This window comes from Crocodylus porosus, unplaced genomic scaffold (genome assembly GCF_001723895.1).
Source record: "Crocodylus porosus isolate Cpor-Errol unplaced genomic scaffold, CroPor_comp1, whole genome shotgun sequence".
Classification (NCBI taxonomy): Eukaryota; Metazoa; Chordata; order Crocodylia; family Crocodylidae; genus Crocodylus; species Crocodylus porosus.
Genome location: NW_017728906.1, coordinates 21,358,622 through 21,378,363, shown reverse-complemented (window position 1 = coordinate 21,378,363; position 19,742 = coordinate 21,358,622). Strand labels below are relative to the sequence as shown.

Genomic DNA, 19,742 nt, shown 5'->3' with positions numbered 1-19,742 from the left:
GGGACCTGGCAGGGGTCCCCCCATGGTCCCCTCTGCCCTCCTCCCCCTACCGCCTCTAGTACTTACCAGCTCCGAGTTCAGCTGCAGTTCCCTGCTGCAGTCACCGGGGACTGCCCGAATCACCAAAGCTGTCCGAATCTTTGGAAAAGATTTGGAGAGCTTTGAATTGATTCAAACTTTTAAATTGGTCCCCTGATTCAATTTGGATTCGGAGATTCAGCCATCATATGGGGCCAAATCTCCTCCGAATTGAATCACCACCTGAAGCTTTGCACAGCCCTACCATTTGGGGCCAAGAGGACATGCTTTGACAGTTTAAAGTAGGCCACCACAGGGAGAACGTCTTCTGGGTGATAACTTCCCAGATGGCAGAGCCAGGGAACCCCATCCGGGTCTGGCAGGGGCGCAGCCTTAGTCTAAAGGGGTGTATTCTGCTGCAGCTGGCAGCAGGTCACAGCCAGGCAGCAGCCCCCACTGCCAGACTGCTGCAGTGGGTAGAAAGTACGAGGGCACTCCATGTTAGGGCTGCTTCAGCAGTCCATGTGGCACAAGAGGTAGTGTCTCCAAATACCAAGTGGCTGGGCCTCAGAAGCTCCTGAGGGTAAATAGCCCTGAGCTGCTCACCAGGGCAGGTTTTTATACTGCTGGGGCCAGCACCTGGGGACCAGCCTCTAGCTCCCCTGGCTGCAGATCCGGGAGGAGCTGGACAGGGTCATTTTTCCCCAAGTGGCACAACTTGCTCCACACCAAAGTGCATGTCCAGGCACATGTGCTGAGGCAAAAATCCCTAGCACAAATTGTGCCACTCCTATTTGAGCTGCTGCAAGGGCCAAGGGCACATGCTGCATGTGTGGATGTGTCCAGATAGTCTATGTTTAGAATTTGAGAAGTGACAGGGAGTTGGCTACATACGAGTCTGGAGTTACAATGGGTGTTGCACTAACGTACATTAAAGCAACTTATATCCTGTTCTAACTTTTGGCAGCCATGTATGATCCCACTAGCTGGCATTCTGCTGAACTGATCTGTGCTTCTTCCTTTAACCAAACTTCTCCTTGGGTGCATCTACATGTGCGCATTACTGTAGAGCAGACTAATTAGCTCTGCAGTTTAGCGTCACAATCTACACGTGTGCCAGTATTAAATTAATTAACTCTACTGTAAGATTGTACTGTTGGGGACGGTGCTGTTTTATGGCGGAATCATTACGTGTGATTAAACATACATGTAGATGGTGACCACTGGGCACAAATTGTACCCAGTCAGCCCAGCCAGCTGAGGGCCAGACCCCTGCCTTCTGCCAGCCCCTCTGCTACCTGACCCTGCCACCTGGAGCCCAGGGCTGACTCTCTATACCCCCTGTCAGCCCAGGGCTACTCCACCCCAGATCAAATTGCTGTGGTCCTTGGTGCATGTGTAGATTCTGTGCCCAGGGGCACTTGACTCCAGCTCAAACGTGCTCCAGAGTTTATTATGTCATGTTAATTTCACAGGTAGGTGCAGCCCCTGTGTACTGTATATTCTGAGAGTAAAATACACTTAGTTCAAGAGCTGGGGCGGGTGATTACGTGGTTTAGAGTTCAGTCTCCTTTGCAGCAGCCAGGACTGGAAGAGAAACTTCTGCTACAAAAGAGTACACAAGAACTAAATAGGTATTGAAATAAATTTATAAAATAAACCTAATACTAAGGGCTACCAATACCAGAATGGCAGGCAATACACAAAACCAACAGGAAGTGGAAAAAATATGCTGACTTGGAACTTTAGGGGCATATTATAAAAACAAAACAAAACAAAAGCCTGAGACAAGGCTGAAAAAGTCCAATAAGATAAACTATACCTTAGAAGCCATTAACAATGCCTCTGATTTAATACCAAAGCGATGGTATTATAATCTTTAAGTAAAAGAAGCCAAAAAAAGAAAATTAAACAAGCTAAAAACTGGAGCTCTCTATCTGAGTCTCCCTTTAGTTCTGACTAGCCATGTATTTTCTTTTTTCCAAACAGATACGAGGAGGAAAACTAATGATCTCAAACACAAGAAAGAGTGATGCGGGCACTTACATTTGTGTTGGAACAAACATGGTGGGCGAACGAGACAGCGATCCAGCAGAGCTTACTGTCTTTGGTAAAACTTCTTAGGCTTTCATTTTCTTTTTTTACTACAAATGCAATATACTGAATTGATCTGGCTGAGCTGTCAAAGTATGTGACAAAATCAGGTTAACAAGACGCAATGCAATTGCTTACGTACAAGCTGAATTTCATAGCTTTTTGTGAGGCACAGGTCTCAACGGTTGCAATTTATAAGTAGAGAACTAAGCAGAACTAGTATTTTTTTTCCAAGTACATAATTTAAATCTACTTGGAGGTCCATGGTGAAATGCATAAACTTAGAACCCTTAATCCAACAGATAATGCTCTCCCTCACAAAATTACCAAATATAATTGAGCCACTTTTAATACAGTTGACAGTGTCTGCTTGACAGAGGCTTGGTTTTGCATTGCCTATTTAAATAATTTCTAATTCCTTTAAGGGCTGTGAGATCAAAGCTTTTGTAGCAGAGCACAAACGAGCTGGATCAACTGGTACAAAGACTTTAGATAAACTCATGAGATCAGCTCCTTAACTATACAGATATTTTTATTCATGTTCTTCTTTAAAAGGGCATCAAAATCAATTTTATTCTTTAAGCCTGAGACCTCACTTTGGTTCCTGGTACTGCTGAATGAATCAAAAGCTGATCAATTTACTGGATGGTGGAGTTTCTAAACTTTGATGGTCATGCAAGCAATTGTTTTTGGTCATTTCCCACATGGGGAGAGTGTAGAGAAAAAGTACTAGAGTGAGTTTAAAGATAAATCCAACCTAGTTGCTAGTGGATAACAAGTAAGGTGGTACTTTTATCTACTATTAACAGCATTTCTGTAGGAACCAATCAGGAAGATGAAAAAAATCAGTAATATAAATGTATACTCTCTCACCACCACCACCCCAAACTGCACACACACACGTACCCCACCCCTGTAATGTTCCTACCTGGCAATTCCTTTGACACAATATGGAGTCTCTATTCCATAGTAAAACTGCCAATAGAGAACAACTCCATACCTCAAGGGAATCTGACTTACAAGTTGCATATTATCTGATAGGATGCTAATTTGTAGTATGGAACATACATTCCTAATTAGAATATTTGTATTTAACGTGGCCTACCAACTCCCCCCCCCCCCGCTCCCCGCCAAGCCCTGAGTCTCCTGTGTTCACATTCTCACAGATCAAAATATGATGGTTCACCTTGAAAAAAATTGTCATAAGCTTCTAAAGGACATTAAAGGTTCCTATTAGTAAACCTGACTACAACTACATGAAAATTTGCCATTAGGTAGTATTGGGTAGGACTGCAAGATTTCCACTCTGCTTACTGTGTGGTGGAAGAAACAACTTTCTCAATGGAACTAATGCACCTTGCAAAAAAATATATTTGCATTGGATTATTGTTACCTCCATTAAAAGGGAGGTTTAGGTGATATCTTTATGTAGAGGTAAAAGTGACAGCATTTCTTCATCAGTTTGCATACTAGTAATCCTTGATAACATTCCTTGTAGATACTAAGCAGATTTAAGTCCAAAATGAAAAGGCCCTAAGAAATCCCATAATTTGTTAAATGAAACGAATATAAGAACTAAAATGATGTGAAATATGCATGTCAACGTTTCATCCTGTGGAGCCATTATAAAGATTAGGTTTGCCTTGATCTGCAAAATGTTTTGTGGTCAGTCATAGTACTCTGAAAATTTGCTACAGGATATAATCATAGCAATCAACCAGTGAAGTACAGTCTGTGCCTATTTTCCTGGTACAGTACAAAGTCAGTGGTAAATGAAATTAGAAGTTTTAATCCCACATAATTGAGTTAGTCTATATAAGGAAATCTGTACTTAGAATTCCCTTGACATCCAGAGTTTTGTAACTCTTCAGGACTATTTTGTTTTCCCGTCTTTTTGCTGTAGCAGTAGTACCATGGAAGGCAAAGATGGATAATGAAAATTAGGCACTAAAGTCAATGTCTAATTATGGATGTAGGTGCCTAACTTTAGTTGGTTTGAAAAATGTTGGTTTTGATAGTTGAAATAAATCCAGGACAGAAAGTGAACCTGCCTTCACTAGGAAATTAAAAGGATTTAATAACATTACTGGCAAGTGCATGGTCAGTACTGATTATGGTAAAGAAAAGTACATTAATCAACTCATGATTAATGACTCTTCTTCCTAAAAAAAAAAAAAAATACCTTCTACCCTTGGAAGCTGCCTGTGAAGGGAGCTTTCATGTACACTGATACTCAGTGAGAAAATGGAGCAGTTCTACAATGGTTTTCAGTTTTCCAGGAATCTGATACTCGTTATTTTGGGCTCAGAAAGTTTTTCTACAATACCCAAACTTAATTTTTGCATGCCACTCACAACAGCTCTCTGGTTCCCTCTACAATGAATGTAGCTTGAGGCATTGCCTGTGGAAAAACTGAGTAGGTATGGTGGTAACTGGTGCCCTAATGGGAACAGCCAGGACTCCTGGCCCAAGAGACTGTACCTTTCTTGCATTAACTAGAGAGAGAGGGTAAATAAAAACCCAGGGAAAGGAATGAAAGGAGCGGACACAGAAGAGGTAAAATGAAAAGGTGGATATGTTCTGTGCCAGTATATTATATCTACCCAAGGTGCACAGTTCTGTTCACAAAGCAAGCATGAATTCTGAATTGTTCACAAAACAAGCATGCCCTGTGAACACCTTCTACATGGAGAACTATAATATTTTTCAATGTTTATGAAACAGATCCAAGACAGCAGTATTTCAGTGTTCAAAGAAAGAACATAAATTGGAGACAGAAAATTGCTAGTCTATCACAGAACAAAATCCTCACGTTAATCAGTTATATAATTCAAACCACCCAAATTGTTCTGATTCTTTGAGTGGTAACACTGTAACGGAATAACATTTTGCTAGTCCTGTCTTCCAAAGGTCACTACTAGCTTGTGCCTTTCTCTGGCTCCCAGGAATAATCAAGCAGCAAAAGAGCAAGAAGTCTGTCTCAGAATCTAACAGTAGCCTTTAAAGAAAGGATTAAGGATTGCTTCTTAAACTACTAGCACTTTCAAGAGGCAGCGTAACTATATATTTTTATTATGTATTCACTTAATTTTGAATTCTTAAGACAAAAGTTAAACAAGTAAATTGATTTGGTTTAGTTCTCTGAGTTGTTCTCTGAGTTTAGCTCCTTTCATTGAATACATGAACCTTTTTAAAGTTATCATTGTTCTGTGGAATGAGGAAATGTCTCTGTTAGAAAGATGCTGCCTGGTCAGCAGCCTCAGGGAACATCAGCCTTATCCATAAAGGGCTATGCCTTAAACTGACATGATGTTTGATAAAGAATACCTTGGGAAGAAGACATTCTAACAAGGTTATTATGCCCCACTTTTCATCCTCTTAGAGGCCTGGAGTCATCAATGTACTCTGTGGCCTGATGATGGCCTTTGGGAAAGAATCATGACACTTCAGCATGTCCCAGTTTCAGTTCCAGTACAGGAAGATTCCTAACCACGCTCTGAGAAAACAAACCTGCCTAAATCACGTATAAATTCATAATTCATTTTCTGACAAACAAAAATTTATGCATGTCTGTGGCTTTTTGAAGATAAGGGTCAAACTGTTTTTTCCTTTTGGTCATGTAGTTGTAATTAGTTATCAAATTGTTTATAGAAAGACTGGCAAGTATATGATAGTTGTAATACATTGTAAAGAGAGATGCTTGCTACCAGCAGATAGCAGGATATAATAGGGTAATCAGCTTAGTAGGAAGCAGGTACTGAATACATCTTAGTTGTTCCAACCTAATATTCAGAATAAGCTGTCACCGGGATGTGGCTCTGTATATACATGCTTGTCAGAGAGGACGCGAGAAAAAACACACCTCTAACATGTAATGGTTCTAGTATATTATGCTTGCAACACTTCTACACTACACATATTTTTTGTGTGAACTCATAGTGCCTTTGTAATGTTTAAGGCAGTGGTTCTCAACCTTTTTAGACTCAGGGCATCCATCAGTAGACACAAGGCAACCTTCAGAAAAATTCTAGCTCCTATGTTTTACTCACTGTTTAACTGTAAAACAGTAATATTGCAGTTCTTCTGATGAACAGAACTCAGATCACAACAGGCCAGAAGGTTTCTGACACTATGGATTCCTATGTGAAATCGCTGTGTATCTTATGAATCTAGTGTAGGCGTTTGCACTTCACAGCACCTTTAAAAGTATCTCATGGCATGCTGGGTGAGCATCAGTAGTATAAGTCATAGAAACTTATGATACCTACGTAAGTGCTGTATTGCCAAGAAAAATGGCCATAGTACATCTTTGGAAGAATGTCTTTTGAATAAATAACTATCATTCTTCTGATCATATTTTCACTTGCTCACTTAACACACAGACTAAGAAACTGGAAGAACGTGGTATGACCAGCGCTCACCCTTTCTTCTTTATAGTTTCATTTCTGGGCATTGAGAACATTGAAGCTATTTGGATTAAAAAAAAATAGTCATCCAAATGATGTCATAAATATCCACCCCATTTAAAGAGCTCCACAGCAAAACATGCTTAAATATATCTTAAGTTCTTTTTCAAGTGCTTGTTTTTATGTGCATGTCATTGTGGGTATACTTGCATCTCAAAGACCGGCGTTTTGAAGATATTTTTACCCTAGCAGTAAGTATATAGCAAGCATATCCTAAGGAAAAGCACGGAGGGTATTTCCCACTCCTCATGTTGTCTGAACTATTAAAACTCAAGAAAGAGGTTCTGCCATCTGTTCCAGATTGTGCACTTGTCCTACAGCTCTTTTTCCAAAACTTTTTTTTCCTACCTTTTTTCTTTTTTGTTTCAAATAACTTTTAGACAGCTATTTATTTTTAAAATAATTGAATCATAGCAGTATTGAACTGGAAGGGACCTGTAAAATCATCAAGTCTGGTCCCCTGCCATGGTGGATAGTGAATCATATCAGGTTATGGTCACTGTTGCCCAGAGTACCACCAATTTTCAGGCCACCTACAATGTCCTCCCCTTTGGTCAGCACTAGATCCAGAGTGGCCTTGCCCCTAGTGGGCCCTTCCACAACCTGTGTCAGAAACGGTCGTCTATTGTTGTCAGGAAGTTGGCTGACCTTCTGGAGGTGCTAAATGGTCTTCCCAACAGATATCTGGGTAGTTGAAGTCACCCATGATGATCATGTCTCTAGTACTAGCTGCCTCTGTCAGTTCTCCTAAGAACGCTTGATCACTCACCTCCTCTTAGGAGGGAAGCCCACAGTCAGCTCTACTTCTCCTGGTCCCCCTTGTAGTCTGACCCAGATTGTCTCAAGGGACCATTCCCTGCTGTCAAAGGTCACCTGAAGGGATAGGTACTGCTCTTTCATGCAGAGGGCCACACCTCCTCCCTTTTTCCCAGTCTGATCCTTCCTATAAAACCTGTAACCCTTAATATTTACTGTCCAGTTTGTATATCAGTTTGTCTCTGTCAACCCAATCAAGTCAAATTTCTCATCAGCCAGGAGTGCCAGTTCCTGCTGTTTATTTCCCATGCTTCTAGCATTCCCATACAGGCATTTGAGCTCTCCCCTAGTCACCTCAGGTTTTCTGCCTCAGTATCTCTGCCTCAAGATGTCAGTACCCATCTGGACATCCGTTGTTTGAACCCCCTCCCATGTGTCATTGTGGCTAGTAGATTCTGCTTCAGCAGCAGAACCTTCTCCCGGGCCCCCAGACATGTCTAGTTTAAAGATATCCTCAGCAAGTCAGCAACTCTCATGGCAAAGAGTATCTTCCCTTTTCTTGTGGCCTTTATCTGGTCTCTCTTATTTTTTCACTGAAACTTTAGACTTCCTTTCTTTGTGCCATACATAAAGTGTACAGTAAGCATAAGCCCATGGAAAGCAATGAGGGCATTCCTTGATCAGGTCTCAGCCTCAACCATTTGTATTGTTACTCCCACATTATCTAGTTTTTTTTTTGTTTTATACGTCCTGCAATGGGACTGTGCCTGACACAGCAAGCTTGTGAAATACTTTTACTGACTAAGGGTGAATTATAAACCTTAGAATTCCTCTTTCTTCAAATAATTCTGTTGAGAACCCAGAGGCATGGTGACTCTAGACTCGTCTTGTGTAAATCTTTATAGTCAGTCTCAGACTCAGCCAGACACAGACCTTCTATTTAGGTGAGTTCCCTAGTTTCAGCACCAGAGTCCTTCCGTGACCCAGAGATGGCTTCTGGGAAGATTTATATCCTGGGGTCTATGGATGAGGTGTTTTTATCCCCTTCCTTGCTCCTTTGGATCTGAAAATTCATGGCTTTGTAAGAATCTCAACAAAGCTTGGAAGAGCCTGGCATCTGGCTTCAATCTTAACACCAATATCCCAGCCTGGATAGTTTCCTCCCTGCTCATGAAGTACAGAGGCAGTTCTTTAGGACTGCCTTCCCACCATCACTGTGCATTTCAGCAGTGACTTCCCCGTCAGAGACTTTTGAGGCTTCCCAGTCTCTTTTCATGGACACTTCTTATGAGATTTTGCTTTGACAAGACAGCTTCTTCTACTTTCTTTAGTACTATAAAAGAAAAGGGAAAAGGGATTATACAACAGTTACTTCCGCACTTTGAGAAAAAAAGGTGAATGATGTCAGAAAGCTTAGCTGTTTTATGTGCAAGTTCAAGCTCAAGATGGTTACATTACTCGCATAATTCCCTTCTTTCTCTGGATCTGGGGGACTCACTCAGTCTTAATCATAGCTCTATTTCTGTTGATGTTGTAGAAGGCCATGTAGGACTTGCACAACTAATCCTGCTGCTCCTGTCTGGACCATGCAGTTGTAGTTCTCTGACCTGCAGGTCAGCTCAATGAAGAGCTCTAGGACCTTGTCTTTCCCACCATAAAGCAACACACTATAAATATCAGCCTAAATGATAGGAGAAGTCTGCTTCTCTTCTGCAAAGCAGCCCCATCCATAGAAGAGAAAAACCTCTAGGTGATAAACTTCCCTGGTTAAATGGACTGTTTTTTAAGGCTGGTGCCATGCAGGTCTCTCTGTATACACAGGCTCTTAGATTACCTTTTAGTATTGCAGTGTGGTGACCTATCTCTCAACCCTTTCAAAATGCAACTAGCCACTATCTCAGCTCACCAACACTGCAGAAGGCCAATGTTTTCTTCTGCCCAGGTTCCATAATGCCTTGAGTAGAGTGTTCCTTCAAGTGTAACAACGGTCTTTCATTGCAGCCTAAAATCAAGTCTTTACTGCCATTACTAGCCAGACATCTGAACCCAAAGGTCATGTGCTTGCTATTTCATTCCTGGCTGTCAATTCTGCAAGAAAGGTGCCTTAAAATCTAGGCACTACTAATGGATCACTCTATATACTGTATTTTGCCCCAAGTTTTCCACCCAAATTGTCAGCGAATTTCATCCTAGTCAGCAGATTCACATATCTGTTTTGTTCCTAAAACCTTTCTCTCCAAGAGCTGAACCATATTTAAATATGCTTGTTGTGGAAAGAAAGCTTTGTCCCTTTACCTGCATTTGACTGTGCCTTTCCAGGGATTTCATCAGCTTTATGATTCCACTGCTGAAAGATTAAAACCCACATTGGTTTCCAACCAAAAGATTCTCTAATTGATCTCAGATTGTGTCAAGGAGTGCTGCAAAGTCAGTACTGTGGACTTCCCTATGGAGATCAAAGCTTACTCTACCTTAGCCTGACAGGCTCTGCCTTTGGGCTCTCTCCCTCCATTACAGGTATCTACAAGGCCACTTAGAGTGCTGTACACCCCTTCACCAGACACTACGAGTCTGGAAGCTACATTTGGCAGAGTTGTCCTCCAGTCCAATCTAGAGTTGTCTTCCACTGTTTGTATAGGACTGTGCAGGGTGACTACATTGCTTTGGAGAAGTAATTTGTCTGAAGTCAGTTAGAAAGCAGTGCAGATATGCACCTTTATAGACTAACTAAATAAGATATGTACATAGAGAAAGTACCTGCATTCATTTGATCAGGTGCTGTAAAAGGGCCTGTAGAAGGTGGAGAGAGAAATTAGAATACAAAAGACAAGGGAAAGAGGGGGAGGGAGGCAGTGCTAGAAGAGCAAATGAGCAGTAAACCATAGAAACAAAGGGAGTCACAAAAATTAATCCCAGTCATGAGATAAGAATCTGCAGTCCCTGTTTAAACCTTACTTAACACAGTGCAGTGTGTAGATGATTTCTTGTTCCATGTGTGCGTGTTCCAACCGGTTTTTAACTGTTGTTTGCCTGAGAACAGCAATCCTAAGGTCAGTGATGAAGTATCTAGGGAGGTTGAAGTGTTCTTCCACAGGCTTTTGTGTCTTTCTGCAATAGACATTAGGTTGGTGTTCATCCATTTTTACGTAGAGATCACCCTGTCTGGAACTGGGCTCCATTGACAAGCTTACAGAAAACACCATCTTAACTACCGTGAATGTCACATCTCTCTATACCAATATTCTTCATAAGAACAAATTACAAGCCATAATGACCACTGTCCCTGACAGTTGCCTTTAACCTTTTCTACTTTGTCCTCACACACAAGTATTTCAGGTGTAGGAATTCCCTATACCTACAAATATGCCCACTGCATATTTACAACAGACCTGGAAGTCTGTTTGCTTCACAGCTGTCCTCTCATTCCTTGGTGTGCCTCAGGTACATCAATTACATCTTTATAACATGGACACATGGGAAGGAATAGATCTAAATGCCACATCTATACAGACCACATCATCACTGGACCTAATAATGAGGAGTACCTATTAATGAGATGTACAACATGCAAGGTTCACCTGCAATTCTACCAATGTCATATACACCACCACCTGCTTACAATGCCCTTCTCCTGTCTACATTGGACAGGCAGGGCAATCTTTATGTGTAAGAATGATTGAACACAGATCTGCAATTAGTTGCAGAAATGCACAAAACCCTGTGGCAAAGTACTTCAGCATCCCTGGACAATGAGTTTGCTGACCTCAGGATTATTCTTCTCAGACAAAAAGAATTTAAAAACTAGTTTAAATGTGAAATTGCAGAACAAGAAATCAGCCACATACTGGACTGCATTAAGTATGGTTTAAACAGGAACTGCAGATTCTTATTTGATGACCTGGATCAATGTTTGTGACTCCCTTTATTTCTATGGTTTTACCGCTCATTTGCTTTTCCCTTCAGGCAGTACCCCCTCCACCTTTCCCCCTACTTCTCTCTCTGTCCCTCTCTGTCTCTGTCCCTCTCCTTCCCTCCCCCTTCCCTCTTTCCGTCCCTTGTCTTTTGTATGCTAATTTCTCTCTTCTTCTTAGACTCTGTTTTCTGCAGGCCCTTTCACAGCATCTAGTTTACATGAATGCAGGTTCACGAAAGCTTATGCTCTCTCTATATGTTTATATCTTATTTATTTTATAAAGGTACATATCTACCCTGCCTCCTCATTGCTTTGGACTCACTCAAAGAGTAAAATACAGATATGAGCAAACATTTGGAGAGAGAGAATGCATCTGTATGAGACACTTTGCTGTACAGTAGGCAGATTTACTGTGCAGTAAAGTGTCACCATCTACACATGCAGGGCATTTGCTGTGCAGTATTTTAGACAAGTGTGCAGTTAGTACCTGTAAATGTAGGCACTAGATTAACTGTGCAGTAATGCTTGTTTAGGCACTGGCTGGGAGCAAATTTGCTCCCAGTCAGCCTAGGCACCAGGGGGCCATAGGGGACAGGGAGCTCTCTGTCCTTGGTCATGGTGCAGCTCAGTGCTGGGACCGAGGAGCTCTGTCCCCTGTTTCATAGTTTCATAGTTTCTAGGGTTGGAAGGGACCTGAGCAGATCATTGAGTCCAACCCCCTGCACAGACCTGGCTACTCAGGGAGGTGGGCAGGATGGGAACCCAAGCAAGGCAGCTACTGATAAGCCCTGTGCTCCCCTGCCCAGCAGGAGGCTTGCTGACAGCTTCCACACACCCAGGACAATTGCCAGTTAACCCCCTTTTTGGCAGGGAAACCCCACCCAGTGGGGAGTTGATTGCTGTGTGTCCCAATGGGCATGGGGCCAGGAGTACTCTTTTCACTGCAGGGGCAGCTGTCTCCTGGCCTGATGCACATCAGGTCTCTTCCCAGTGTGCATGAGGCCAGGAGACAGCTGCCACTACAGCTGGAAGAGCTCTCCTGGCCCCATGCACATTGGGACTGGTCCATGCCCCTTACCAGCCCTCCAGCTGGCTCCCAGAGGAACCTGGAGCTCCCCCTGGCTATTACAGAGCAGAGCAGGAGCAGCCCTGTACCACTCTACTCCCATTGGGAGCAAATCTGCATCTAGTAGAAGTTCTCCCAGGGAAGTCAATACTATGCAGTAAGCCTAATGTGAATGAATAGCATGTGTAGATGTGCCCAGAGAGAAGTTACTGGAGTTTTTCAAAAAATGTTGCCACTGTGTACATTCCACAAATTTTCCTTGTTGTGCCACTCACTGTGATGGAGGAGAAATTGAGGAAGGGGGAAGAATGAACCATTCTTTACCCTTGGTACAGAAGAGGGAAAGACAGGCGTAACTCTTTTTTATTTTTTTATGATAATCCGGAGTGGAAAAGGTTGCTGCCCCTCCCACACCATATTTGCCATTTTTTTTTCTTTTTGAAAAAAAACCCTTTATACAGCTTTGAATGTTTCATTCTGGAAGACAAAGACAGTTTAAATAAATGATCCCTTTCTTCTAGTAAAAGAGGAGAAAACAATTCTAAATCTAATTGAGTGTATATAGAAGAAGAACCATCACATCATTCACAATCCAGTAGTTTTCTTGGCAGAAAAAGGTATTAAGGCAGTCAGAATCACTTAAATTAGATTTTGACTTTCTATACATGGTCATCTAACTTTTTTGAGGAGCACACAGAGGGCAATGGCACATCTTCAAGGTCATCAGGGCCTCTCTAATGGACTGTAGTCCACAACAATTTGTTAAATAAAGAAACTAGTACTAGAACTATATCATGGTTCAACCACAATGCATGAACAGGATACTTCTACAGATCTAGGTAGGATCAGTTTTTCAGGCTTATGCCAAAATATCCTTTGAAATACTAAAGCCAAATTTTCTCAAAGTGTGTCACTCAAGTTCTGCAACATGCTGTAGGTGTCTGTCTGGATTTCTGATTGCATTAAGAAGCCACTTTTATAACTGCAAGCAAAGTTTATTCTGAAGTTATAAAGGTTGTTCTAGTAATAGCACAACTAGCTGACATGACATATAACCATGACCTATTTTATAGCCCTCTTCAAAGACTTTTAATATTCATCAGAGAAACAAAGTCTAGGCAGTGGGTTCTTTATTTACTCAGTTGAAGCTTATAAAATAGCTTATAAAATAGCTACATTAAAAATGTTATACGTGCCTATCATTTTAATTTATAACCATTCCTTGCTATTTTCTCAGATATATGATGTTCTGAGTATTGTTGACAGAATTACAATGCTTAATTATACCACAAGACTTTATTTATGGCCAAAGCATTTAAAAAAAAAAACCCTCATATTTTCCTAAGTTTGGATTTAAAACTGGATTTGACTTGACTGTGTGAGAAACATATTTTATTTAGCATGCACTGGCAAGCAGCGTGCACTGTCTCCTGAGAGATTTAACATTGTAAGCAAGTTATGCAGGTGATTCAAATCCAGTTAATCTCACATAAAGAATGTTAATTGCATTGGCAATGGCATTCACTCTGATCACTCTATAGCTGTATAATTAGCTATTGGACATATTCAGGGGGCTGTCTGAGTGATGCAAATGCAGAAAACAACATAAGAGGGAACTTCTTCTTTCCTGATTCACACTGTGCAAAATGCAAAGATGATGGCAAAATGGAAATAACAGCCATTGTAATTTGCATGTCCTTGATAACTGTGGTCTGCACTTATGCAGTTGTTTATTTTCAAGCAAATTCTTAACTGTAGTGGAAAATATGCAATTCTGAAAGCTGGCCTTAAAGAAACAGATACATTTAAACTGCCTTCATGTAAAATCAAGTGCTCTGTCTAGAGACCTTTGGGCTATTTGTTGACTCGTCATAAATAAGGTTCTCTCAAACTGGGTTAGGATTTTGTTCTGGCCTTCTGTGAGGAAACATACTGCCAGGTGCCGACTTAATGAATATTATGGTGTCCATTAAATACTAGATTTTTTTAAAATACTAGATTTTTTTTTGTCCCTCATCTGCTATATTTTGTGTTGACAGAAATGTGTGTGTTAAGTCACACCAGTGTTTGTGTGTTAATTAAACATAATGTAACTACACATCCAGAATGCAAATGGCTTGCAAAGGGATATTTGTAAATACATACACAGAGACACATGTGCAGTTGCACGCATATATCTACTTTTAGCTGCGTAACACAGATGGACTGGAACAACACACTTCATTTGCTTTTAACTTTTGGATCAGGAATGCTCAACCCCAACTCGGGGGCCACATCTGGCCCATGGAGCCATTTCATCCAGCCCACAGAGATTCCCATGGGTCTGGAAATTTGGCAGTGTGGGCCACACTGTCACTGTACATGGCTGGATCAGGGACTGTCCAGGCTGTAGTTGCATGGCTGGATTCAGCCCCATACGGGACGTTGTTGCACGTGGATCAGACCCTGTCTGGGCAGTTGCTGTGCAGCTGGGTCACTTTCTGCTGGCCCCACATAACTTCATTGGGCTCAGATCCAAGCCTCACACATTTGGATCAGGCCCTGGCTGTACCAATACTGCTCACCTGATTGGGCCCAGAGTCTGAATCCATCCTGCAGACTGACCTAATTGCTAATCCAACCCAAAGGGAGAGAAGGTTGGGTACCACTGCTTTAGATCACTTGGATCCAGCTCTAAATTTCTTGACTCAGGACTACCTTGATAAAATTGTTCCAAAAGAAGCCTCTGGAGCTGATCCCCATGAAATTGCATATAAATTCAGATTAGAGTCTGGGGTAAGATGTATGTAGCTCCAGTATTCTGATTTAAATGCTTAAGTCAGTTTAGAAAAAGGGTTTTTTTTTTTCTTATCATGAGGATGAGACTGTTCTCCTCTAGATCCATTGCATTACAGACAGGGCTGGTAACATCACATATTTTTAAGGTTTCCTTACATTTTCCATTACTAGACCGTGGCTCTTGTTACTTAAAACTTTGGCCTAAAATTTTGAAACTAAACCAAATTTTTTGTGCTGTCTCAAACTTATTTTATTTGTATTTTCCCAGCCAAAATAGTTGAGCTGTTGCCAAGAATGAGGCTAAGGAAATGTTGCATTGTCCATGCTAAATTCTGGCTGTAGTTTGCTCATGCTTAAGAAGAAGGTATGAAAATTGGCAGGAATAGAGTCTTTATGTCAGGAATGTGGTTTTGACCTTCCCTATGAAATATGTCCAAATGAGGTCAAATTACAAGCTCAGGGATGTGGATGGAGTTGAAGTTGGCATTTGCGTAGGTGTGGGAATGGAGGTAGAAGGCATATAAGCTACTGTTTCTGCATAATCCATAGAGACCATCTAGTGCTACATAGCTAAAACTCTGAAGATCCTATGCATGCCCAAGCATGATTTTCCCCACAGCTGCAGCTTAGGGCTCATGTGGAACTGATTTTTCTTGTGCTGCCAGTGCCCCAGCCTCAACCTAGGCAATATGGACAAGGAAGCTGCCCAGGTTCAGCACAGAGGGGAAAAACACCATGTCTGAAGTGAGAGTAGTTTTGGACAAAAATAATTGGAGGGTTGACAGGGCAAGGACATAGTCAAGGAAACTATGACTGGGAACCACTGGGATCAGATGAAAAGGGGAGGAGAAGAGGAAAAGATAAATTTCACATAGAGCCGAGAGAGGGACTGCTGGACAAAGGGATAGCAGGAACAGTGGGACTGGGCAAGGAATGCACTCAAAGAAACTGGGACCAATAGCAGTTTGCAATGAATGATATGGGTACAGTGCAGGGAGAGAAGTGTGTTTATATTGTACAAGGCTGGTGGAAAAAAAAACCTGAGGAAGAGCTGGGCCTGGGGGACTGTGGCAAGGAAATTTAATATGAGGAACTGCGGGTGGGAGGAGGAATGCCTGGACAAGAACACTGGCAGGAGCAGGTGGAGCCTGGGAATACAGAAGCGGAGATAAGGTTTGGCCTGATCTGGGATAGAAAATGTGTCAGGACTTGGAGGCTACAGATCTCCAGTTTGGGGGAAAGAAATAGGACTGAGTGTGTTTATAACGGATAGGGCAGAAGCTTGCAAGGATTGGGAAACGATTCTGTCTGCTAGAGAAAACCTTCCCCTCTACAATTTGGAAGAGAACCTGAGATTCCTGAGTGTCACCCTTCCATTAGAAACTGTGTGAGAAACCCACTGGCAAAATATCTCATCCCCCTCTAGTGGCTATTCTTGCATGTGCCATAGAACGTGATGCTGGATAAACAGATTTTTAACAGGTGGTCGCTATTTCTATTTTCTGTTTGACTTGAGACTCTGAGTTTAATTTAGAAAAGTTCTGAGCACTTAGTCTCACCAGAGTTCAGTCAGAGCTCAGCTGATAAAATGCTACATAATGCAAAATATTCTGAAAAATCAGGTAGCTGAGACTGGGTACCTAAAATAGCGCTTAGGTTTTTTTTTTTAACTTTAATCTCTCTGTATTTGAGTTTCCCATCTATAAAATAGAGAAATTACCACCGTGGCCCCATACAGCATTATTGTGAAAAACTTGTCTTCTGTAGCTTGGAACAGTGTATGAGAAAATTAATAATTCTCTCTCTAAAGACAGATTTAAATTAGGTGCAGTTAAGAAAGGCCTGTAGCCACACATTGAACAATAAAATATTGAATTAACTGAATACAATCCATTCTGTGATATTTGGAAAATATAGCATATGATCATATTATTAAAAAGTATCCTGAAAATGCATGTGTACTTGAGGACAAAAAAATCTTATACAGACAGTCCTTATTTTGGCATTACTTAAGTTTTAAGTGCAACCTTAAAATGTCCTTTCAAGAGAACTGTTTGTGTTGCAATGTGTTTCTGTGTAATATCCACTGCCCTGGCACACTATCAAGCCAAACTCTGGGCCAGATTCTTATCTTATTGCCCCATTGCACTTTTTGGAGTAATTTAACTGCCATCATTTGTCTCTCACCTTGATGAGATTGACATTAATTCAGGGTCTGATAAATTTAAAATACTGGTCTTAAAAATTACTTGTTATGATAACTTTAGTTTCACGACTTGTTTTTACTTTGATTGTTAAACATTTTCGGCAATAAAAGGTTGTGGGGGCAGAATCAGAAGGGTAGAACCAAATATGAGTGAGCCAGAGGCAACTTGGAGACTGAACTGTCATCCCTGGAAATGAAATTATCTTGAATTTGTACTAGTACATCTGAGATCAGATTGTGGTCCTGTGTCTGGCTTTTAAAAGGGCCTGGGTAATATTATGACAATTAATAATATTTGTAGCTTTGCAAACTAATGTAGCAAGGGTAAACAGAACTCATTATTCACGGCATAATTTCATTTCCTTTGGTGAAGTTAGCAGTGGAGATTAGGAAGAACCCCATTTACAGCACTGTTAAATTGGTGTTGGTACACTACAGGGAGTTTTTACTTCCCCCTCCAGCATTAAGGTATTGATTATTGTACAAGCCAGGATACCACAATAAGTAGACTACTGGACTGTTCTTTATTGACAAATCCTTAGGATGTTAAAAGCTCTATGGGCTGGTGCAGACTGAGCTAGAGTGCTCTGTTGGGACGTCTCCTTGTGAATGGTGCAGACTACTCACCGGTCCCACTCTGTGACATGGGGTGGAGGGAAGGCTAGTAATCCCATTCCTCTTCCCTTTTTTTTTCTGGCTATGCCCTCCTTTCTATCCCTCCACTCCTGCCATGAGTTCTTCAGTGTTCATTTACATGCTGAGATAGAACTGTAGGGCTGGAAAGGACCTCAGGAAGCCATCTCATTTAAGGCAAAATTTATCTCATTTATCCCTGACTAAATCATCCCACCCAAAAGTTTGTCTAACCTGATCTTAAAAACTTCCAGGGATGGAGGTTCCTTTCTGGGTAGCCTGTTCCATTTAAACATTCTCATAGTGAGAAAGTTCTTCCCAAAACCCAACCTAAATTTCCCTTGCTATAATTTAAGACTCTTTGTCCTGTCCTCTGCTGCCACCAAAAATGGTCTATCACCACCGTCTTTATAACACCCTTCAGCTATTTGAAGACTGTTATTAAATCTCCCTTTAGTCTTCTCTTTTCCAGATTAAATAATCCCATCTCTTTCAGCCTTTCCTCATAAATCATGTTTCCTGGACCTCTAGTCATTTTGTGGAAGTTTTCTTTCTAGCCTTCTTTGAATTTGCCTGGATTAAGCCTATGGGTGTATAGTCTCTTCTTGCTTGAGGCTGTGTATTTGAAGCTATAGTAGATGCAGTTACATCAATTGTTTTCCTAGTTAAGGACCAAGAACCTATTGTGCTAATTGCTCCCCAAGCAAAGAACAAAAATAGTCTCAGTGCCTTAATCCTTCTGCAGTTTTTACTATTACAATATAATGTGGCAGCCACTGGTCCTCCATCCTAGTCCTGAGTTTGACATCAATTACACTTATTGATGATATTCAGACATTAGCTTCCTTTCCCTTGATTCAGTAAACTAGTAAACAAAATGGTGGTAAAAAGTCATAAATAAATGTAGCTTTAGCCATCCTAACTCACTAGATCACTTTTAAAATCTCTTTCAAGAACGACCCACATTTCTCAGGAGGCCAATTAACCAGGTGGTCCTGGAAGAAGAGGTGGTAGAATTCCGATGTCAAGTCCAGGGAGATCCACAGCCAACAGTCCGATGGAAGAAAGATGATGCTGATTTGCCACGAGGAAGGTAAGAGTAGCCATTTTTGTTCTCAGTGTTTTCAGTCCTCACTGTCTGACTAATTTTCCCTGCTTTGGTCACTGACATAAAACCTGTTATCAGATGTTATAGATAAAGAAGCTTTATTGATTGTTGGCCAATGACTCTTTAAAATATGCTTCCAGGCTGGTGGTTAAGGGAATCCATCCAGAGTTTAATCATTTGATTAATGGCTTAATTGAGAGGGAAGAGGTATTATCCCAATACGGGTATTCTCTGTAGTTGATAAACATATCTGACCTGTACCTAGAAATAAAGATGAAGATTGTAGCAGGGTAGATTGTATTTAGCTAGTAATCCTAAAATACAATTCAGTGATGCTCAACAGGAAGCTTCCAAATCAAAGACTGCACTGTCATCCAGGAAATATTAATGTAAAATGTATAAAAATAGGGCAGCATACCATGTTTTGCTGGCTGCTTCTCCCTTCTTCCGCCATGATTCAGGATGGGGAAATACTTTTTTTTTAATATTCTAGAAAATAGGTAACAAAGACTGGAATTGGGCAAAAAGAAAGTAAAGAGACTCCATCTAGAATAGCACGTCCAGTTCAGGTCAACCACATTCCAGGAAGTTGAATTCAGACTGGAACAAGTGGAGAAAGAGCTACTGAGGTAATCCAAAGAATAAAGATCCATTTAGAAGATTAAGTGAAATGAGCTTGGCTTGTTCAGCTGAGCACAACAGAA

General features: G+C 41.2%; 1 protein-coding gene across 2 annotated transcripts in view; it reads left to right on the top strand.

The window, feature by feature from the left end:
• The window catches only part of ROBO2 (roundabout guidance receptor 2), a 581,029-nt gene that overhangs the window by 373,954 nt on the left and 187,333 nt on the right, over positions 1 to 19,742 (top strand). For both annotated transcript variants that reach the window (XM_019528743.1, XM_019528742.1), the window contains exons 3-4: positions 2,008 to 2,128; positions 18,885 to 19,023. In XM_019528743.1, the coding sequence (XP_019384288.1) occupies positions 2,008 to 2,128; positions 18,885 to 19,023 (260 nt within the window). The remainder of the gene's footprint in view (positions 1 to 2,007; positions 2,129 to 18,884; positions 19,024 to 19,742) is intronic.